Genomic DNA, 18,322 nt, shown 5'->3' on the forward strand with positions numbered 1-18,322 from the left:
ATATAATCTGCACGTAATTTAAGTATTGGTTTGACATAGAATCATAGAATCATTCAGGTTGGAAAAGACCTCTGAGATCCCCAACCCCAGCCCACCCCACCGTGCCCACTGCCCACTGTGTCCCTCAGTGCCACATCCCCACGGTTCTGGAACACCTCCAGGGATGCTGACCCCACCACCTCCCTGGGCAGCTGTGCCACTGCATCACTGCTCCTTCAGAGAAGAAATGTTTCTTAATATCCATCCTGAACTGCAACTTGAGGCCATCACCACTTGCTCTATCACTGATTACCTGGGAGAGAAGGACAACCCCTACCTTGCTTGGTCCTCTCATCAGTAATACACCATTAACCTGGCTTCTCACTAGGGCCTCTGTGGCAGGCTGCAGTGCAGTAATAGCATCTGTAATGGCAAAGAAGGCCAGAAGTTGTTCAGATGCTAAAGTAATGCATTCATGAATCATAATCATGAGCTGTGTGTGAAAATGGGCAAAGAGTGGTGAGGTCTGATAATATCAGGTTACTTGGAAGAACACACAGGCTGACTGAAAATTCAGAGGACTTGTATTATGATGACCTCAGAAAAGTGGTATTTTCATAGGATTATAAAATGGTTGGGTTGGAAGGGACCTTAGCATCCACTGAGCCCCACACCCTGCCACAGGCTGGCTGTCCCCCACCAGGTCGGGTCTTGAACAACGTGTGCTGTTTTCATCCCAAGTCTAAATACAACCAGGTGTGCTGGAAAAGCACGATGAGGATGGAATGGCCTGAAGTGGAGCCTTCATTTGTGAGAGTGCCACTGGCCACGAGCCATCAGATTGCTGCTGCTGAGGATCACGATTTCTGCCTTCAAGAAACCCCTGTTTAAGCAAAGTGTGCTTTGCATGTGGACAAGGAAAACACACAACCTCAAGTATCAGAGCACACATGGTTCAATACTGATGCAATACGTAACAACAAGACTTAGCTTGAAGGCATAAGGAAAAACACAAATGCAGAGAGGTTAAAGGAGGAACCCATCATGCTGGTGAAATGGGAAGGTCAGCCTATACAGAAACAGCTTCATATACGTGGAAATCTAGAATATCATGGGGAAGGAATTTCACAGAATCACAGAACTGTTAATGTTCAAAAGATCTTGATGATCATCAAGTCAACCCGTTACCTCCGTGCCCGCTCACAGAATCATTTGGGTTGGAAAAGACCTCTACAACCCCCAAGTCCAACCCACCCCACCGTGCCCACTGCCCACATCCCTCAGTGCCACATCCCCACGGTTCTGGAACACTTCCAGGTTTGGTGACCCCACCATCTCCCTGGGCAGCTGTGCCACTGCATCACTGCTCTTTTGGAGAAGAAATATTTCCCAATACCCAACCTGAACCTTGCAATTTAAGGCCATTACTTCCCATCTTAAATTTCAAACAGATCCTTCAAAACACGAGCATTTCCATTGCTTTTAGTGCAGGCAGCAGCCTGCACCCTGTAGTTTTGAATGGGCTTTCCCTCAAAACCTGCATTTGCCTCTTGTCAGCTGGAGACTGATTGAATGAGTGCTGTGCCACTGCCTACACAGCCCCTTCCTGCAGAGCCTGTGCTCAGCTCAGCAGATAAACAGCTCCGATTGCAACACGGTAGAGTTGCAAGGTCTGGATGAGATGGAACAATACATCAATTTCCAGTGACTCTCAACAACTGCACGTGCAACAGATTGTTTTAGCCTCTAGCTGAGGGAAACCACGTGAGTGCAGCCAAAGCATATCCATGCACCAGGGCTCAGGGCTCAACAAGGAGCAGTGTCACCGTTCACTGAACAGCTGCGGACACATGCAGAAGCTTTCAGTTCCCCCTTGCTATGGGTGCTGCAACATGCTCCTCATGTGAAATCCATGAACAAAATCCTCCGTTGTAAAGTTTCAATTCATAACCCATCTTTCCATGCACCTGAATGCCCACCGTGCACGGAGCCAGGTTTAAGTGCTTGGGATCACAGCCAATAGCTCCCATGACAGCAACATCTACAGAAATAAAACTGCTGGAGAATGAGCCTTGGATGTTCTGTAGCTTGTTATGTGGATAGTATGGCATAAAGCAGAGGATACACCAACCTGAAAAAGTAGGGAAAAGGGACATTTTTGGTGTTGCAGATTGCTTGGTAAGTTGTATGTGACACTTGGGAAACAGCTTCCTCCTGAGTCACGAGCACAAACAGGAACTGGCTGCATTCAGAAAAGCTGAGATATTTCAAACAAATCTTTAACAGGAAGAAACTAAATGACATAACCCAAACAGAGTTCTTTTGAATTCTTTTTTTTTTTTTTTTCCCTTTGCATTTGTTGTGGGCTGGTGGCAGCAAAGCACTCGGTGCAGGTGCTGCTGTCATCAGGGTTAATTACAGAAGCTGCCAGCAAAGCGGACACGTGGCCTCCAATGCTCTGTTGTCAGACATTCCTCCAGACTGAAAGATAATGCACTGAATTCTAGGCAGGGAACAGTGCTTTATTTCATAGAATCATAGCATCATTAAGCATCATCGTTAAGGTTGGGAGAGATTGCTAACACCTCATTTTTTTCCCTTTTTTTTCCCCTTTTTGCTACAGCCAACTCGGGTTGTGATCTGCTGCAGAGACCTGAGAGCACAATGATCTCAGAAGGTGACACACACAGAAGCTACACAAAATCCTCCTCTTTCTCCCTCGGGATGACTCTGAGTAGAAGGGGTACACTAGGAACATCCAGCATGGAAGAAATTACAGGAAAATCCAATGTTGAATGCTGTTTTTTAATGGATAGAAGCCATAAAAGTCTGGGCTTTCATGCTATAGTGCAATGAGATAGCTTTATTTGGGGTTGGAACTAGGTGATCCTTTAAATTCCTTCCCAAACTAAGCCATCCTGTGATTCAATTTGCACCAGCGTGCAAAGCCAGGTCTATGTACTGCTCAAGCTGCACCTCAGTCAGCTGAAGTTTTGCAGCTGGCCATAGAAACAAGACTAAGTTACACATGGTTTATTTCCAGACTCCATAAGCACAGACTACATCAGTACAGTGGAGCTCCGAAACAGCCCCAGATGTACAAATGAGGTGTAGCACACAGACAGTAACACTGAGCTCACTGCACTTCTTGTTCATGGAGTGCATTACAACAACAAATTGCAAGCTGCCCCAAAACCATAGTGAAAAGATGATAAAAGCATCTGGAAGTGAGGTATTTACACTTAAAGTTTCAGGATGATTTAAAAGAATGTGAAACCAAAGTGTTTTGGTTTTACAAGCACCGCACCGCATCCAAAAAGGCTGGGCTTTTATTGTCAGTCTCAAAAGGCGACAGCTGAGAAACTGTTTCCCATCAGGGTCAAAGAAAAGGTATCTGTGTCTCACTGCCCATCGTCACAGAGCCAAAAAAGCACCCACTCCATCCCCTACAGTGCAAATCCGCAGCAGCAGCTGCCCGCTGGAGCAGCATCTCCTTACCTTCCAGGGGAATTGCACGGAGCTGCTCCATGAACATTATTTCTTCTGCTTAAAAGCTGCAATCTCGTGGCTTCCTCCAGCCTTCTGCTTATGCACAGATGTACAGACAATAATGCAGGAGGGTTGTTTTAAATTTTTTCCTCTGTGCTCCTGATTGGCTCAGCGCAATGCCCATGTGGGTCTACAAATGCAAGGTTTCTACCCTTTTTAAAATCAAAGTGTCAGTTTTGCTGCTGTCAGAGCACTTTATTTTTGTACATATAAGGAAGTGGCTGTTGATGTTATCTGAATGTGCTTCCTGTTTTATATGTATATGAGCAAAAATAATGGCACGTTAAGCTGAGCTGCAGTTTCAGAGAGCTCAAGTTGGAGCCTCCGAGCAAAACGCAATAACGGGAGCACACCTCATCTGCTCGCTGTCTACCACGGTTTGCACTCACTTCACTGATTCCCATCAGAGATCCGTGTTCTCCCAACAACACCCCTCCTCCCCTTGCAATAAGCTGCATGAGCATCGCTTCCTAATGAGGTTCTGGGACGCTTCCAATCGCAAAGGGCTCACCGTACCTCAACGACCGCACAGGTAATAAAGCAGCCAGCAGCCAGGCAATGCCACCAGAGCACTCTGTCTGAACTGGGGCTATTAGTTTGGTTTTTTAAACCAAAGGAAGGAGTCCTCCAAGTGTTTCATGTAAGCATCCGGGAAGTGGCCGTGTAGGAGTGCTGCGTTCCAGAGCTGATGCTGCGGAACAAAACGTGATGGGAACCTAATTGGAATTTAATGTCTTCTTGGTTATTTCAAAGCAGAGCAAACAAATGTATGACTGAAAATTTGCTTCTGTGCAGAAATTCATCCACTCTACCTCTTGGATATTATAGCAATACAATTGCACTGCAGGTTTTGCTAAATGAAGCTGAAAGAAAAAAGCCTTCCAGATGCATGCAGTAGGTGAAACCTATGGGCTGAAAGCTATGGAATAAAACAACACCAAGAGCACAAGAATCACAGAAGGGCTTGGGTTGGAAGGGACTTCAAGGATCATGAAGCTCCAATCCCCCCCCACTGCAGGCAGGGCCAGCAACCTCCACCAGGCTGCCCAAGCCTTGTTTCCAAACCTAAATTGCAAAGTATCAAAGGTGCATCCAGACCCAAACCCCGCTTTGACCACCACCGCACGGCATACACAGCATCCCAGCTCCCCCCTCACAGCCTGGAAGGAAAAGCAGCACTGAAATTCTGGGGAGGGTGGAAAGCTGGTCTATGTTCTGATGGTTTGTATTTTTAAAGAGACCATTTGTAATGAAGTTATCTTTGTATTTTGGACCATCGCTACGTGTTTCTAAAACCCCCCATGAAACACACAGACTGACGCAGACCGATAACATCTACTGGAGGTCTCGTGGAAGAGCCGTCAGGTTGAATAATAGGAAACATTTCTTTTCTGAAGGAGTTGGTGCTGCAGTGGCACAGCTGCCCAGGGAGGTGGTGGGGTCACCGAACCTGGAGGTGTTCCAGAACCGTGGGGATGTGGCACTGAGGGAAATGGGCAGTGAGCACGGTGGGGTTAGACTAGAGGATCTTGGAGCTCATTTCCAACCTGAATGGCTCTGGGATTCTATGAAAAGGTCCCCTGCAGTGTCTGAGAGTATCCAAAGGAGCAGGGCCACGTTGACGCAGTGAGATGAGAGAGAGTGGAGGGAGATCATAGAGAAAGTAACCATGCCCTGCAAAACAAAAAGGTACAGAGGTCACCAGCAAAGCCAAAAGTGCCCAGGGGAAGCCCCCGTTGTGGTTGCTGACTCCTTACTGCTCGTCACTGACACAGTAGGTCAAAAAGTCACCAAAAATGGTAAATTTGTCAGGATGGCTGAATTTGTCCCTGTGCAGAAGAACAGAGGAATAACATGTGGCCAGGCAATATGAATCTGTTCTCACACTGTGCCATAAGAGGGAGCTTAATAAGAGCCCACACTCTCATAAAAAAGCCTTTGAAAGAAGAATGTACCAGTGAACTTTTTTATGACTTTAAATGTTCTTTTGTGTAACATAAGCTTGAAAAATGTTATTTTTGTATGGAATTTCTGACTTCTAGTTGAGCGAAGTACAGGTTTTTGTGTTTTAATAAAGAAAATCTTCAGAGAGAAATCTCTGTAAGAATTTCACACACCATGGCACAGTAATATTAAGCTTCATAAAAAGGGGAACCATACCGAAACACGGAAACGACCTACAAAGAAATTAAGCAGTGCATCTAAAAGGACAAAGCAAAACCCAATGGCAAAGACATCACTTAAATTAACCATAATAGCTTCCTGGAGAAAATGTTTATCAAATGTGACTCCAGAGTTTGAAATACGCTTGTCTGGTTTAGCACCAGGGTGAAGGAGATTACTGCAGGGTGCCTGAGGAAGCATGCTCAACCCACACCATTCAACATACACAAAATGAAAATTGGGCACACGCAGCTTGCTGGCATAAAATGTTCTTCTGCAGCACAGACTCAACTGCAGAGAACTGCAAAAGGAGCTCCGAGCACCGTGGGAAGAGGCAGTGAAATGAGGGATAATTCTGAAAGGATTAAAGGCAACCTAAGGGCCAAAGGGAGGAACGGAGCCCACACGATGAGCTCGGAAATTTACTTTGCTGTTAAGGGATAGATTCCAGACTACCAAACATGTAACACCAACAGCACTGAATCATGGAATTGTTCAGCTTGGAAAAGACCTCCAAGATCCCCAAGTCCAACCCCAACCATGCCCACTGCCCACGTCCTTCAGTGCCTCATCCCCACCTCCAGGTTTGGTGACCCCACCACCTCCCTGGGCAGCTGTGCCACTGCATCACTGCTTTTTCAGAGAAGAATATTTCCTAATATCCAATCTGACCCAGACAGTCTTGAGGAGGGGGCCCATAGGAACCTAACAAGGTTCAACAAGGCCAAGTGCAAGGTGCTGCACTTGGTTTGGGGCAATCTGAGGTACGTGTACAGCTGTGAATCGCTCCATCCCTGGAGGAGCCCAAGGTCAGGCTGGATGAGGTCATGGGCAGAAGCCAACCCACAGCAGGGGCTGCACCTGAATGATCCTTAAGGTCTCTTCCAACCAAACCATTCTGTAATTCTATGACGTACTGCCTCATATTGCTTTTCCACCTGTTCCCTGCACAGAGGTCCAGCACTTTCAGCCAGAACAGTATTCATAGGACTAACACCGAGCTGTAAATAGAGACTGTGCTTCCATTTTCACTGCTGGCACAGGGGCAACTCAGGCTGCACCGAGCTCTGCTGGGCCTGGCAGCAGCTCCACACATCTGCAGCCCCAACAATTCACTGCACAGAAATGCCCTCCCTGCTCCAGCACAGTGGTGTACAGAGATTTTCTTAATGGGAAGCTCAAGGAGAACAGCATTTCCGCTCAGAACCTGGGAATGCCTTTGTGTGACACTCAGAGGTTAGTTCATTAACAATTAAGAGCTGCTCAAACAAAGGAAAACAAACCTCAGGGGAACAGAAGGAAAATACTCGGTGACACCACTGACCACTGACCATTGCCACACTTTTAATAATGAAGTTGGCTTCGAGTGCATTAAAGCACTGGGATTCCTAGAAAGAAGAATAATCAGTATCTGGCCACAAAAGAAGTGCAAAATTCCCTTTTTTATTTGTACTGGAACTGCTAACTTCAAATCTTCTGCTTTTGAGCTCTGGGTAACTTTTGCCACCTCTTTCAGCCTACAGATTCCCTTCCTTCTTCCTCTGGTTCCCAAACCACACAGGGTTCTGTTTGCTCTGGCAGCAGTAACACCGTATGTAGAACTTTTACATAGAAGACACGCACATATTGCTAGGCAAACAATCTCTCTGTAAGATTTTTGCACTTCCTTGCAAGTTTTTTACATAACGTCCCATTTTGAGGCTTTGTTAGGAATGAAAGTTCCTTTCTCATACTTCCTCTTTCAAAGGATTAATTTGGAGTCAAGTCTTACTTCTAAACTTTTAACAGTGCCTATTTTTGTAGTGTTTTAAATGCTCACAATTCTATCTAACGGTTTCCTTTGGTTTTGTTTACTTGCACTACATGGAAAACCCCACACATGGTTGGGTCCACACAACCCCAGCTGACTTAAATGCTCTGTTGCATGGCTCCAGTAATGTCAGAAAACTGCTTACATGCCTCCACCGCTGCAATGGAAATAAGCTTTTCATTTTGTTGCATTTCAGCCAGGAAATTCTGTGCATGACTGAGTAGAAAAAGAAAGGATCAGATTAAAGGGCAAAGCAGTTGTAACAGCAGCAGCTACACTGAAAGACACAGGAATACCCACAAGAGAAAGGTGCAGCCTCTGCTTAGAAGAAAGAGCAAAGGAATTTTTAGTAAATGTATATTGCATCCTCAAATTTTATTATGTACACATATTTTTTTTAATTAATTCAGCACTTAAACAGATACTTGACCAGAATTCTGAAGGAGGAACGAAGATTCAGACACTGATCAAATGAATGAGTTCTGGAATTAGACGTGGGCAAAGGAAACTGCAATGTGTTACAAATACATGATGCAACTACTGACAGCATCCAGCCAGACACTGTGTCAGGTTACTAGGATTGAAAAGGGAGTGAAATGCATTATTTCCTCTGCTTGTTCCCTGGTAACACCAAAGATATTCTTCTGCAGAACATTCAGAATTCAGGTACTCTTGAAACATTGCTGAACTTTACTGTATTATTTAAAAGTGACTGACATTTGAAAGTGATTAAATACTCAACTGTACAGAATTAATTACAACCTAATTATTGTTGAGTTTGTGAGGGAAAGAAGTCCAAAGCAGGAAAATGGAGCCCAGACCCACAGCCCCAGTCTCCATAACAAGCTGTAATCTCAGAGCTTCTGTGCTCACTCCTAGTCAATGCTACATGCAACACTGCTGAGAGAGGCCGCAATCAGAAGGTGCAGTGGTTTCAGGAAAGAAGGGTTAGAGTTAGGCCTAGGGCTCAATATACAGGGTTCAATATAAGGCCCAGGATAAAGAGAAAACCTGTAAAAAACCAATGTTGCTGCTCCTAGGTCTGAAGCCCAGTATGCTTGTATCAAGGACTTATACACAGACATTTAATTGCAAATACTTTTTCTTCGATTTCAAGTTATGCTGCACTTATGATGTAAATTCAAGTCAGGAGCATAAGCTGTGAACGAGACTTTAGGCTCCTGTAACGTCCTGTTTTTATATGGCAACAGATGGGATCGGCAAAAAGCTGAAAGTCCTTCACAGAGACCACGTTATCATCTCTCCTGAACGGGAAAATTACCTTTCCTTTTCCACCTGCTTTTCTTCCCGTCCTTGTTCGTGCACCCATCACTGCTGCTGCTGCTGCTGCTGTTCTCAGAGCTCTGTGAGTCGGACTGCGCGTCGCTGCTTTCCTCCGAGCCATCCGAAAGCTCCTTCAGCCCATCCGGAACGTCCTTCTGCAAATGGAGCCAACAGGTCAGGAAGCCCACGTAGCAAGAAATTCCTCGCTTAATAAAATCTTTTCTAAGTTGCAGTTTCCTTCATTTAGCCAGTGCCTGTCGTGGACTTTTTATGCTGCAGAGACGTGTCAGAACAGCTCAGCTTCAGGCCTTTCAGTGCTTTCTGCTAGCCTGCATAAAACACGTGCCTGCTGGTGTGGCTCTGGCACTTCCCTGTCACCATCTCACATCTCCCTCCCTGCATACCCACTATAGTCGCCTATCCCCGGTCACCATCTGTAACACACTACAACACACTGTAACACGCCGCAGTGACCTGCGATGCACTACAACACACTGGAAGGCTCCTGCAGGTCCACCATTCTCACACGTAACATTTCAGGCTGATAACAGCCAGCCCTTGCTGCCTGTCCACATCTAAGTCCAGGCTGCCCTCTAGCGATCACCACCACTCAGATTTTAACCTACGTTGTCATGCTAGTGCTAATCAGCAACAATGCCTTGACTTCTGCAAGGAAGAATTCTGCTGGAATTACAGCTCTGTATTCTTTCTTAGATACACAGCTGCAACTTCACATGATTACAGGCAAGAAAGGGCTCAGGACAGCTGCACAAATTAGGTGTGTGTGTGGAGGCATCCTTTTGTCAGCCATCAGCTGGACACTGATGTGCAATCTCTCCCTTCTCCTGGAGGCAACTGTCTTTTCTCTGAAGTTACAGCTGTGACTGGTCTTTGCTTGGAGGTCCAAAAAGTAATTCAGATGACACCGATTTCACCAATTTCAATAATTCCAGATTTTTTTCCACCAGCCAGGTGACTATTAACTGGGTCAGATATTGAATATTTTCATCCCTCACTGCACAAATGCAGTTCTTCTAACTGCACATAAAAAATTACTTGCAAGTCACGAGGGAAGAGAAAGCATAATGAGAAGCATGGAAAAATCTATTTATACCAGGTGTCACTTAAGCTGGTGAAGACTACACTTGTGTACTCCTAATGCTCACCTTTCCTTTATTCAACCTTTTTTTAAAGCATAACTTTTGGAGAAATAATGTCAGTCACTTGGCACACAGCAATTATACAGTCCCTTATTTCAGATTGTTTCAGGATGTCTCCTCAGTGATGTGCCAGAGTTGCTTTGACAGGAGGTTGGACTCTCCAAGGGTCCTTCCCAACACCCGGAGACAACTTCCAGTGCTCTCCTTCCAGCTCTGCCCCTTCCTCAAGACCTTCTATCGCCATGCCTTGTCTGCACTCACCATCTGGCCTTCTCTCAAAATTTCCCAGGACCATCGAATCATTAAGGTTGGAAAAGATCATTTAGCCCAAGTGCAAACCCACCCCCACTGACCACATCCCTCAGCGCCGCATCTCCACGATTCCTGAACACCTCCAGGGATGGTGATCCCACCACCCCCCTGGGCAGCCCGTTCTAATGCCTCATCACCACTCTTTTGAAGGAGAGATGTTTCCTAAAATTCAACCTGAATCTCCCCATGTGCAACTTGAGGCCAACACCTCTCATCCTTCTCACTGTTATCTGGGAGAAGAGGCCAACCCCCACCTTGCTACAACCTCCTTTCAGGTAGTTGTAAGGAGTGATGGTCTCCCCTGAGCCTCCTTCTGCTCAGAGAAAACAATCCCAGCTCCCTCAGCTGCTCTCCATAACATTTGTGCTCCAAGCAAGATGTCAATGCACGATCTTCATTAACATAAATTCCTCTAGGCACCTTTACCTCTCCCTATTGCACGTCCTGTTTTCAAAGCAGAAGTGTACTCTAAACTATAGAAACATCTTCTCTTTATAACTGTTCTTCTTTCAATAATTAAGCTTCCTCCATTTAGTGAACCATGTGGAATAATCAAATAAAATCCGGTCTTCCAGCTAGCACTCCTATAAATACTTCTGCAAGATGATGTGCTCTGTTTTATCACCTGTGGTGAGCTTGACGGACTTCTCCAAACATCAGGTTAGAAATATTCCTACAGACTGGAATCTTTCAGGCTACCAGTGAACAGGAAATCCAGTTGTGGGCCTTTCTGCTGCAAAGGGGATAATAAGTACAGGGGAAGCAACAAATACAAGCACATGGGGATATGAGCCAAGTGGACAGAGGTACAGGGCACTGCCAACCACCAAAAGGCTCCAGCCACTAAATGGGGGAAAAGTAGGATGCTCCAGCACCTACTTTACAAGTAATAAGATGGGAAAATAGAGGAACACAAGGGTTCCACTCGTCTGCCCTGGTCTGGATTTCCAAGAACAAGAACCATGGAGATGTGGCACTTCAGGACATGGTTTAGTGGGCTTGGTGGTGATGGGTTGGACTACACGATCTGAGAGGTCTTTTCCAATTCTAGTGATTTAAATATTACAGGATAAGACAAACATTACCTCAGAAGTTACTACTGCTCTCTCTGGAGCATGGACTGAGAAGAAGAATGTGGCTACAGCAGACACAACCAAAACTGGAGAGATCTACACTAGCGAGAGGAATCTTATGGCAAAGTCACCAGTTTCAAGTACATAGAAAACCAAGAACAGTGAGAGCAGGCCTCATCTGAGTAGCGTAAGTGGGGAAAAGAAACCACAAATAGAGATTATTTTTAGAAGTACAAATCAGCTACACGAAGGATTCTATACTTTTTTCCTAGAAATACTTCCTGTCTGCTATTAATAGATCAAGGATAAGGGACTATTTCATTTCTAGATATGAGTTGAGTGGTGATAACGTTACTTTTTTGTGGTTATAATGTTATTACAATTTCATTTCTGGATGATAATTAATACCAGCAATCCACACCATTGTGAACAAAAACTAGCACTATTTTGGTTGTATTTTCTGCACACAGATGATCACCAGCAAGAATGAGGAGTTCAGTGTTTGTTTTTGGAGGTACACCTCACACTACAATCCACACTAGTGAGGAACAGCTCCTTCTTCCCTACATTGGATTACCCTAGTGCAAAATATCTGTAAAGGAACAAAAGCCATTGAGCACTCAAACAAGACTGAGAAACTTACCTTCAGAGTGTACACTCCCATCCGCCCTGGGACCTTATAGAAAATGCCCTCTTCCCCTCGGGAGTTCGTATGTAACATAGCATTCAGGCATGCAAGAGGAGAAGTCCCACTGAAAATAAAAGCACAGGATTAATTTTTGCATTTGTATGGACAGATTTCATCTTCTGCTGGGAGTCACAACCCCTCACCCAATGACCAAGCATGCACAGAGCACAGACCCGATGGGTATTCCCATTGATACAAGTTGAATCAGCCACAACAAGCAATGATGAAACCAGCCTGACATACCCACGCTCCAGTTCCAGGAAAAAAAGCACACAAGAAGCTCCCGTGCTCAGGCCCTCCACCTCTTCTTTGCAGAACATCAAAACGGGCACTTATTTGTACAGCTCTGAGTGCAAAAAGTTGCATCTCTGAAACTCAGAGCAGATCTGTTGCAAGCTAACTGCAGACTGCAGAGATCATTAGAATTCCCTGCTTTTCTTACAACTGAGTTTCACCCAGCTCCTCCAACACTGCCGTGGCTGACACGGACAGACAGCTGAGGGTCAGAAACCAGCACCTCTGCTGAGAGCTTTAGCTCACCTCCAGACAGCTCCAACTTCAGCCAGCATCCCCATCCCTGGATAGAAGCGTCTCCTGAGCACATTCACACTAAGTGAGAACATCATCCCACACCGAGCCCAGCCCTGAGCTCTGCTTCCATTCTGCCAGTGGCCAGAACCAGCAGCATTACTGCACATTAGGCTGACATCACTACAGCCATGCAGACGCTTTGCAGCCCTATTCCTCACCTCTTGAAAGTTAGAGGGTCACCCTGGAAGCTACAACCCAGTACTGTTTCCTACAGCAGCCCCATATTCTTTTCAAAGGTGTTGCTTTCCAGCACCTTTCCCTTCTTTATGCAAAACCCATTTCTGCATTTAGATGCAAGAAGCCCACCACGTACCTGACCTTGAGCTCATTCCACCTAAAAACTTGATCAGGGCAGCAGATCAGAGCTAAGCCAGACATTTCACAAGAACCCAGGCAAAGCCATGCTCTGAAAGCTCAACAAAGAACCAAGTTTTGGCATGACCCAGCTTTACAAAGGTTGGAATAGTACCTCTGTAGCTGTACCTCTATATGCAGTGTTTATAGTTGGCCAAAGGGGTGGTCCTCCATGAGCCTTTAGAACCATTCCATCAACACATCAACTACACTGTGCTGTGTGTTAATGACCTGGAAGGTGTCTGCTCTGTCACCTCGTTCCCAACCACTCTCCCACTATTGCTGTACTCAGCACTGCTTGCCCCTGTGATAGCTTGAAGGCAGCTAGCTGTAAGACCAACAGCATAAGAAATGCACACTCGAAGCTCTCACCCCTCAGAGCATTTCTCTAAGCTACTTCCCAGCAGATGCATACATACCAAGCTCCCTTTCTGAGAACTGTCAAATGTCAGCCTTCATTAAATCATGGCCTCTTACATTCCATGTTAAATTCAAAGCTTCTTCAGATTGAACAGGAGAAAAAGGAGCTTGAAAAGGTGAATGTGCACCAGGGAAAGGTGAGATAGCTCTATGGTGAACATGCTCAGTAGGAAAAAAGATGTGTAACACTTCTTTCCAGGCTTTCCAATTCCACCACTGAGCCCTTCCCAACCAGCCCTGCCCTGAGACCTCAGAGACTGAGCAGATTTGTTCTGATTCGAAAACAAAGTGCGACAGAATCATTTTTGTTCAGTCACCTGTGATGGGATGCTGGCCTGACACCGTGAAGACTTCTCATCTCTGCAGTGCTGCAACTCAAACTTGCACTCAGACCACGACACAAGGCATACTTATCCATCAGAAGGCTCCTTTCTATTAAAGCTCCAGTAGTAATTTGTTAGCAGAGCACACGGCCAGCAGCTCCCTGCCTTGGAGCAGAACCACCACAGCTCCAGCAGGTCCTGCAGGCAGGATGTGCACTGGTGCTTGGCACAGAAATGCTGCTCAGAACCCACTTCTGCACAGCTCGGGGGTTCTGCAGAAGAGTTAATGACTGTTTTGCTGTAAATGGAAGTTTGTACAAAGTGCACCCAGCAGTGAGCATCCACCTTTCACATCTTCACTGCAATTCATGGAACTTGACAAAAAGGCCCCAACAGATCCAGCTGTGTTTAAGGGTGAAGGATTTCCCCATATTTGAGCATCCCTTCCTCCCCACGTTCCCTTTGAATCAGACATTCACACAAAAAGCTTTCGGTTCATTAGCAAATTAAAATAGGCTTTAAGACCCAATTGATTCAGATCAAGCACCAGAGCAGAGAGGCACGGTAAGCAGATGCCACAGCACCAATTCAAAGCTTGTTAAAACAAATTTAAGACTCAGAAGCAGCTCATTCTACGAATAAAGCAGATTCTATGCACAGACAAAGAGGCACAAAGCCATCATGCAAACCAAATGCAAACCCAAGACTGCACAGCGACGTTCATTTGGTGAGACACTGAGCATTCCGTGCTGTCAGCCTGACACTTCCACAACTTGCAAGCAGGCTTCATGTTTGCATTACAGTCAAACACAAATGCAAACAGCAAACAGCAAGGCAGGTTAGTGCAACAAGCATTGACACTAGTTACACTGCTTTAACTTTGTTTCTATGCCCACGTGAAACAAGCAGGGCTCTTCAATTAAGGCTTGTGCAGCTTGTGTTAATACGGAACAGCTTCACAACAACCAGCAGTGGTTCTTACCTTCTGGAGTTGGAGTGCAACCCAAAAAAAGGAGAGAAACACCCCTTTAAAAACTTCAGCAAAACAACTTCTAAGCATTAATATGAACCCTCCTCCCCATCCACCAGAAACAATTTTTATTTATTTGTTTTTAAAAAGTTTTGGGCAGATCTGCAGTAAGACTAGGTTATATCATTAACACCAGCAGAGAAAGGAACACGTGTATCTGTTGGGCTTCTCAGTTTATTTTCTAGAAATGCAGATGAGATACTGGCTTTGGAAGGCTTTTTTTGGTGGGAATAGATTTAGCTAGAAGCTTTTCATGTTACAAAGTTAATTTTAAATCATCAACACTTAGAATTCCTATAAATTTGTGCAAGACACTATTAGGAAATATTCATACAGTGAAAGAGTGGTGATGCATTGGCACAGCTGCCCAGGGAGGCAGTGGGGTCACCGCCCTTGGAGGTGTTTGAGAACTGAGGGGATGTGGCACTGGGGATGTGGTGGGGATGGGCTGACACTTGGACTCGATGATTTTTCAAGATCTCTTCCAACCTTCATGATTTTAAGACCGAACCATTGCTCCAACAACACAAGCAGTGCCTATACGGACCTGCACCTGAACCACAGGCACTGTAAACCCTTACGTCAGGATCGGCTCAGAGGATGCTAAAAAGCTCTTGAGCCCACAACGAATTTGAAGTTTACTTACAGCTTTAATTAATGGTCTATTAAGACTGGCATGACAACTGAATGTGACCTACAGGAACACAAGGACATTCCAATGTCCCCTGCTGAGTCCAGAATAAGAACAAAAAAGCCCTACAGAAGCTCACTGATTTTCTTAAATGCTGTTTACAGACAAAAAGCTTTAAGTTCACAGCACTGATACAGCCTCACTTAAACACAGTGTCCATATGTTTGTCCACTTGTTTGTGTGCTGCTCTCAATCACCCTTTAAGGCCTATGCAGAAAGGCTTAGTGTTTTCTGATCTGAAAGTAAGAAACCAGACAAAACCACCCTCTGGGGCTTTTGGGACACAGAATTAAGACTTCCATATCTTTGGCATGCCCCCACAATTTTCCCATTCCTGCTACAGAACTACCAGCTGTTTCCAACCAAAAAATAAATCCTACTTCTATCTGTCTTCTGAGATCCCCGCTCCAGTGTTTTCCAGAAAAAAATGCCAACCTGCTGAATTCCTGCAGCATTCATCACTGCACAATTACACCCTACATTTCCCCTTGCACTAGGGAATATATGCCATCATGGGAAAGCATATGTAATTTTATTTTAAGGAAACAGCAAGAACTCTCTTCCCGAGACTGCAGTAGTAGCAGAAGTGGAAGATGCGGTTAATCAGGGATTTGATACCTTTATCAAAAGAAATGTTATGAACAGTCACACAGCAGAGCTTCTCCCTATCGCAATGAATGCATTTAGCAGTCCCTGCTAACAGAAACATGATCTCTACACAAGCATCTCTTGAGAAACTAGTTTTCAAATGAACATTTTTCCCTCTACCTGCTATTGATGTCACCTACCAACTCACCTCCACCTTCTGCACAGATACAGAGTGCTACAGAAACTGGTGGCAACTTTAACTTCTGCTGAAATGCTCATTAAGCAAAGAAATAGCCCTCTGAGGGCTTGCTGGACCCAGAGTGGTTTTAGGAGGTGTCAGTAGTGGGTGTGATCTTTTTAACATCTTCATTAATGAACTGGATGAAGGGACAGAGCGCACTCTCAGCAAGTGTGCTGATGATACAAAGCTGGGAGGATGGCTGACACACCAGAAGGCCATGCTGCCATCCAGTGAAACCTGGATGGGGTGAGAGCTAGGCAAAGAGGAACAAGGGGAAGTGTAAAGTCCTACACCCGGGGAAAAATAACTACGTGCACTTGTAAGGTTAGGGGCTGAGCTGCAGGAGAGGAGCTCTACAGTGAAGAACCCGGGTGCCCTGACTGACCAGTAGCTGACCGAAGGTTGACTGTGTGCCCCTGATGGCCAAGAAGGCCAATAGAACCCTGGGGAACATTGCATAGAGCACAGCCAGCAGGGCAAGGGCTCCTCCCCTTTGCTTTGCCATGGAGAGGCCACATCTGAAGCACCGAGTCCAGTGCTGAGCTTCAAGGAGGACGGGGAACTGCTGGAGGGAGCCCAGTAGATGGTTGCAGAGAAGGTGGGGGCCTGGAACATCTCCTGATGGGGAGAGGATGAGAGCCTTGGGGCTGTTCAGCCTGGGGAAGAGAAGGGGAGAGGGGATCTGATCATCAGTATCTGAAGGGCGGGGGTCAGGAGGATGGGGCTCTTTGTAGTGGTGCCCAGCAACAGGACAAGGGGCAAAAGCCACAACTGGAACCCAGGGAGTTCTATATAAACATGAGAAAGGGTCTCTTTACTGTGAGGGTGGCAGAGCAGCAGAGCACTGGAAGAAGCTGCCCTGAGAGGTGGTGGGGCCTCCTTCTGTGGAGATACAGGAAAGCATCCAGATGGGTTTTGAGTATGTCCTGCTCTAGGGAACCTACTTTAGCCCCTGGCCACACATACCACCAAAAAGCTCCCTGAGAGCTACAGACTGCCTCCCCCCAACATGGACCCACAGCCATCACGCTGCCCCAAACAGCTTCAGCCTGTACTTTACAGCTAGGACTTCATACAAATTCCCCTTTGCTGCAGAGACATGAGCCTCAAACGGAACGCAACGTTCTAGTGATCTTCAGGTTTTTTGTTTTCTTTTTTAAAGCTGATTAGTTGGTAATTTTCTCCAGAAAAAAACAAATCCAACTTTTTAACAAAATGGAAAACACACAAGAATTTACCGTATCAGCATTTATTGCTCTCTTTCTGCCAGTCATTCTTTTGAGCTTTTGCAGTAATGGATGGAAGAAAGCTGAAGAATCCTGCACTTAAGATGCTATCTCGATGGCACCTTCCTCCAGCAAACAATCCTTTCCCATTGGAAAAGATCCCCCAGTTCCAACTGAGAGTAAGAAGTCTTGCATGCAGTAACCCCAGTGGGTCAAGTAAAATCCTGATGGACATTTCAGAATCTCAATCTTCCGTCAGAATGGAAGTAATTAACTGGGAACAGTAGAGAGATGCAGGGGTAACCCAACCCTGATGGTTCTAAAGCACAATCTGCACAAGCCCTTGCCCTGTTTTCCCCAATACACACTTAGTACTATCATGTCTATGCCACGTAGTCTAAAGATGTTTCAGCTCATTTGAAGATTAAGCTCAAATAAAGCGTGGATTAAAGAATCTGTGAAGTAACTAGATAGTTGTCAGCTGATGATTTCAGTTATTTATAAAGCCTTCCCAGCCAGCTCAAGATTTGCACACTGAAAGGGAGGAAAAACGAGAGCTGTTTGTAGTAACATTTGGAGCACTGCATCTCCAGTTGCACACAGAAGCAGCAGCCCTTAACTCCAGTCTTTCCATTAAGCCTAGGAAGTCTTTGAAGCACTGCAATGATTCAATCTTACAGGAGGCACAGAAGCCAAAAAACACTTCACCTCCAGGGCATGAGGCTGGGAACCAGGAATTGAGCAACTGGGATGGGAGGAACTTCCAGATATCAGAGCCCAGCCTCCAGCTCAAGCAAACACCAGGGCTTTGCCCAGTCCCCTCTGAGCAGCTCCAAAAAA

General features: G+C 45.6%; 1 protein-coding gene across 2 annotated transcripts in view; it reads right to left on the reverse strand.

Moving 5' to 3' along the window:
• ASXL2 (ASXL transcriptional regulator 2) overlaps positions 1-18,322 on the reverse strand; it is an 86,494-nt gene that overhangs the window by 40,214 nt on the left and 27,958 nt on the right. Inside the window, exons 3-4 of one of the 2 annotated variants that reach the window (XM_085218204.1) lie at positions 11,974-12,082; positions 8,784-8,940 (exon numbers count right to left, since the gene is read on the reverse strand). In XM_085218204.1, coding sequence (XP_085074330.1) covers positions 8,784-8,940; positions 11,974-12,082 — 266 coding nt within the window. Of the gene's footprint in view, positions 1-3,477; positions 5,038-8,783; positions 8,941-11,973; positions 12,083-18,322 lie in introns of those variants that run through there. The other variant, XM_010708025.4, reaches the window with a different exon arrangement.

Source organism: Meleagris gallopavo, chromosome 2 (assembly GCF_905368555.1).
Source record: "Meleagris gallopavo chromosome 2, MGAL_WU_HG_1.1, whole genome shotgun sequence".
NCBI lineage: Eukaryota > Metazoa > Chordata > Aves > Galliformes > Phasianidae > Meleagris > Meleagris gallopavo.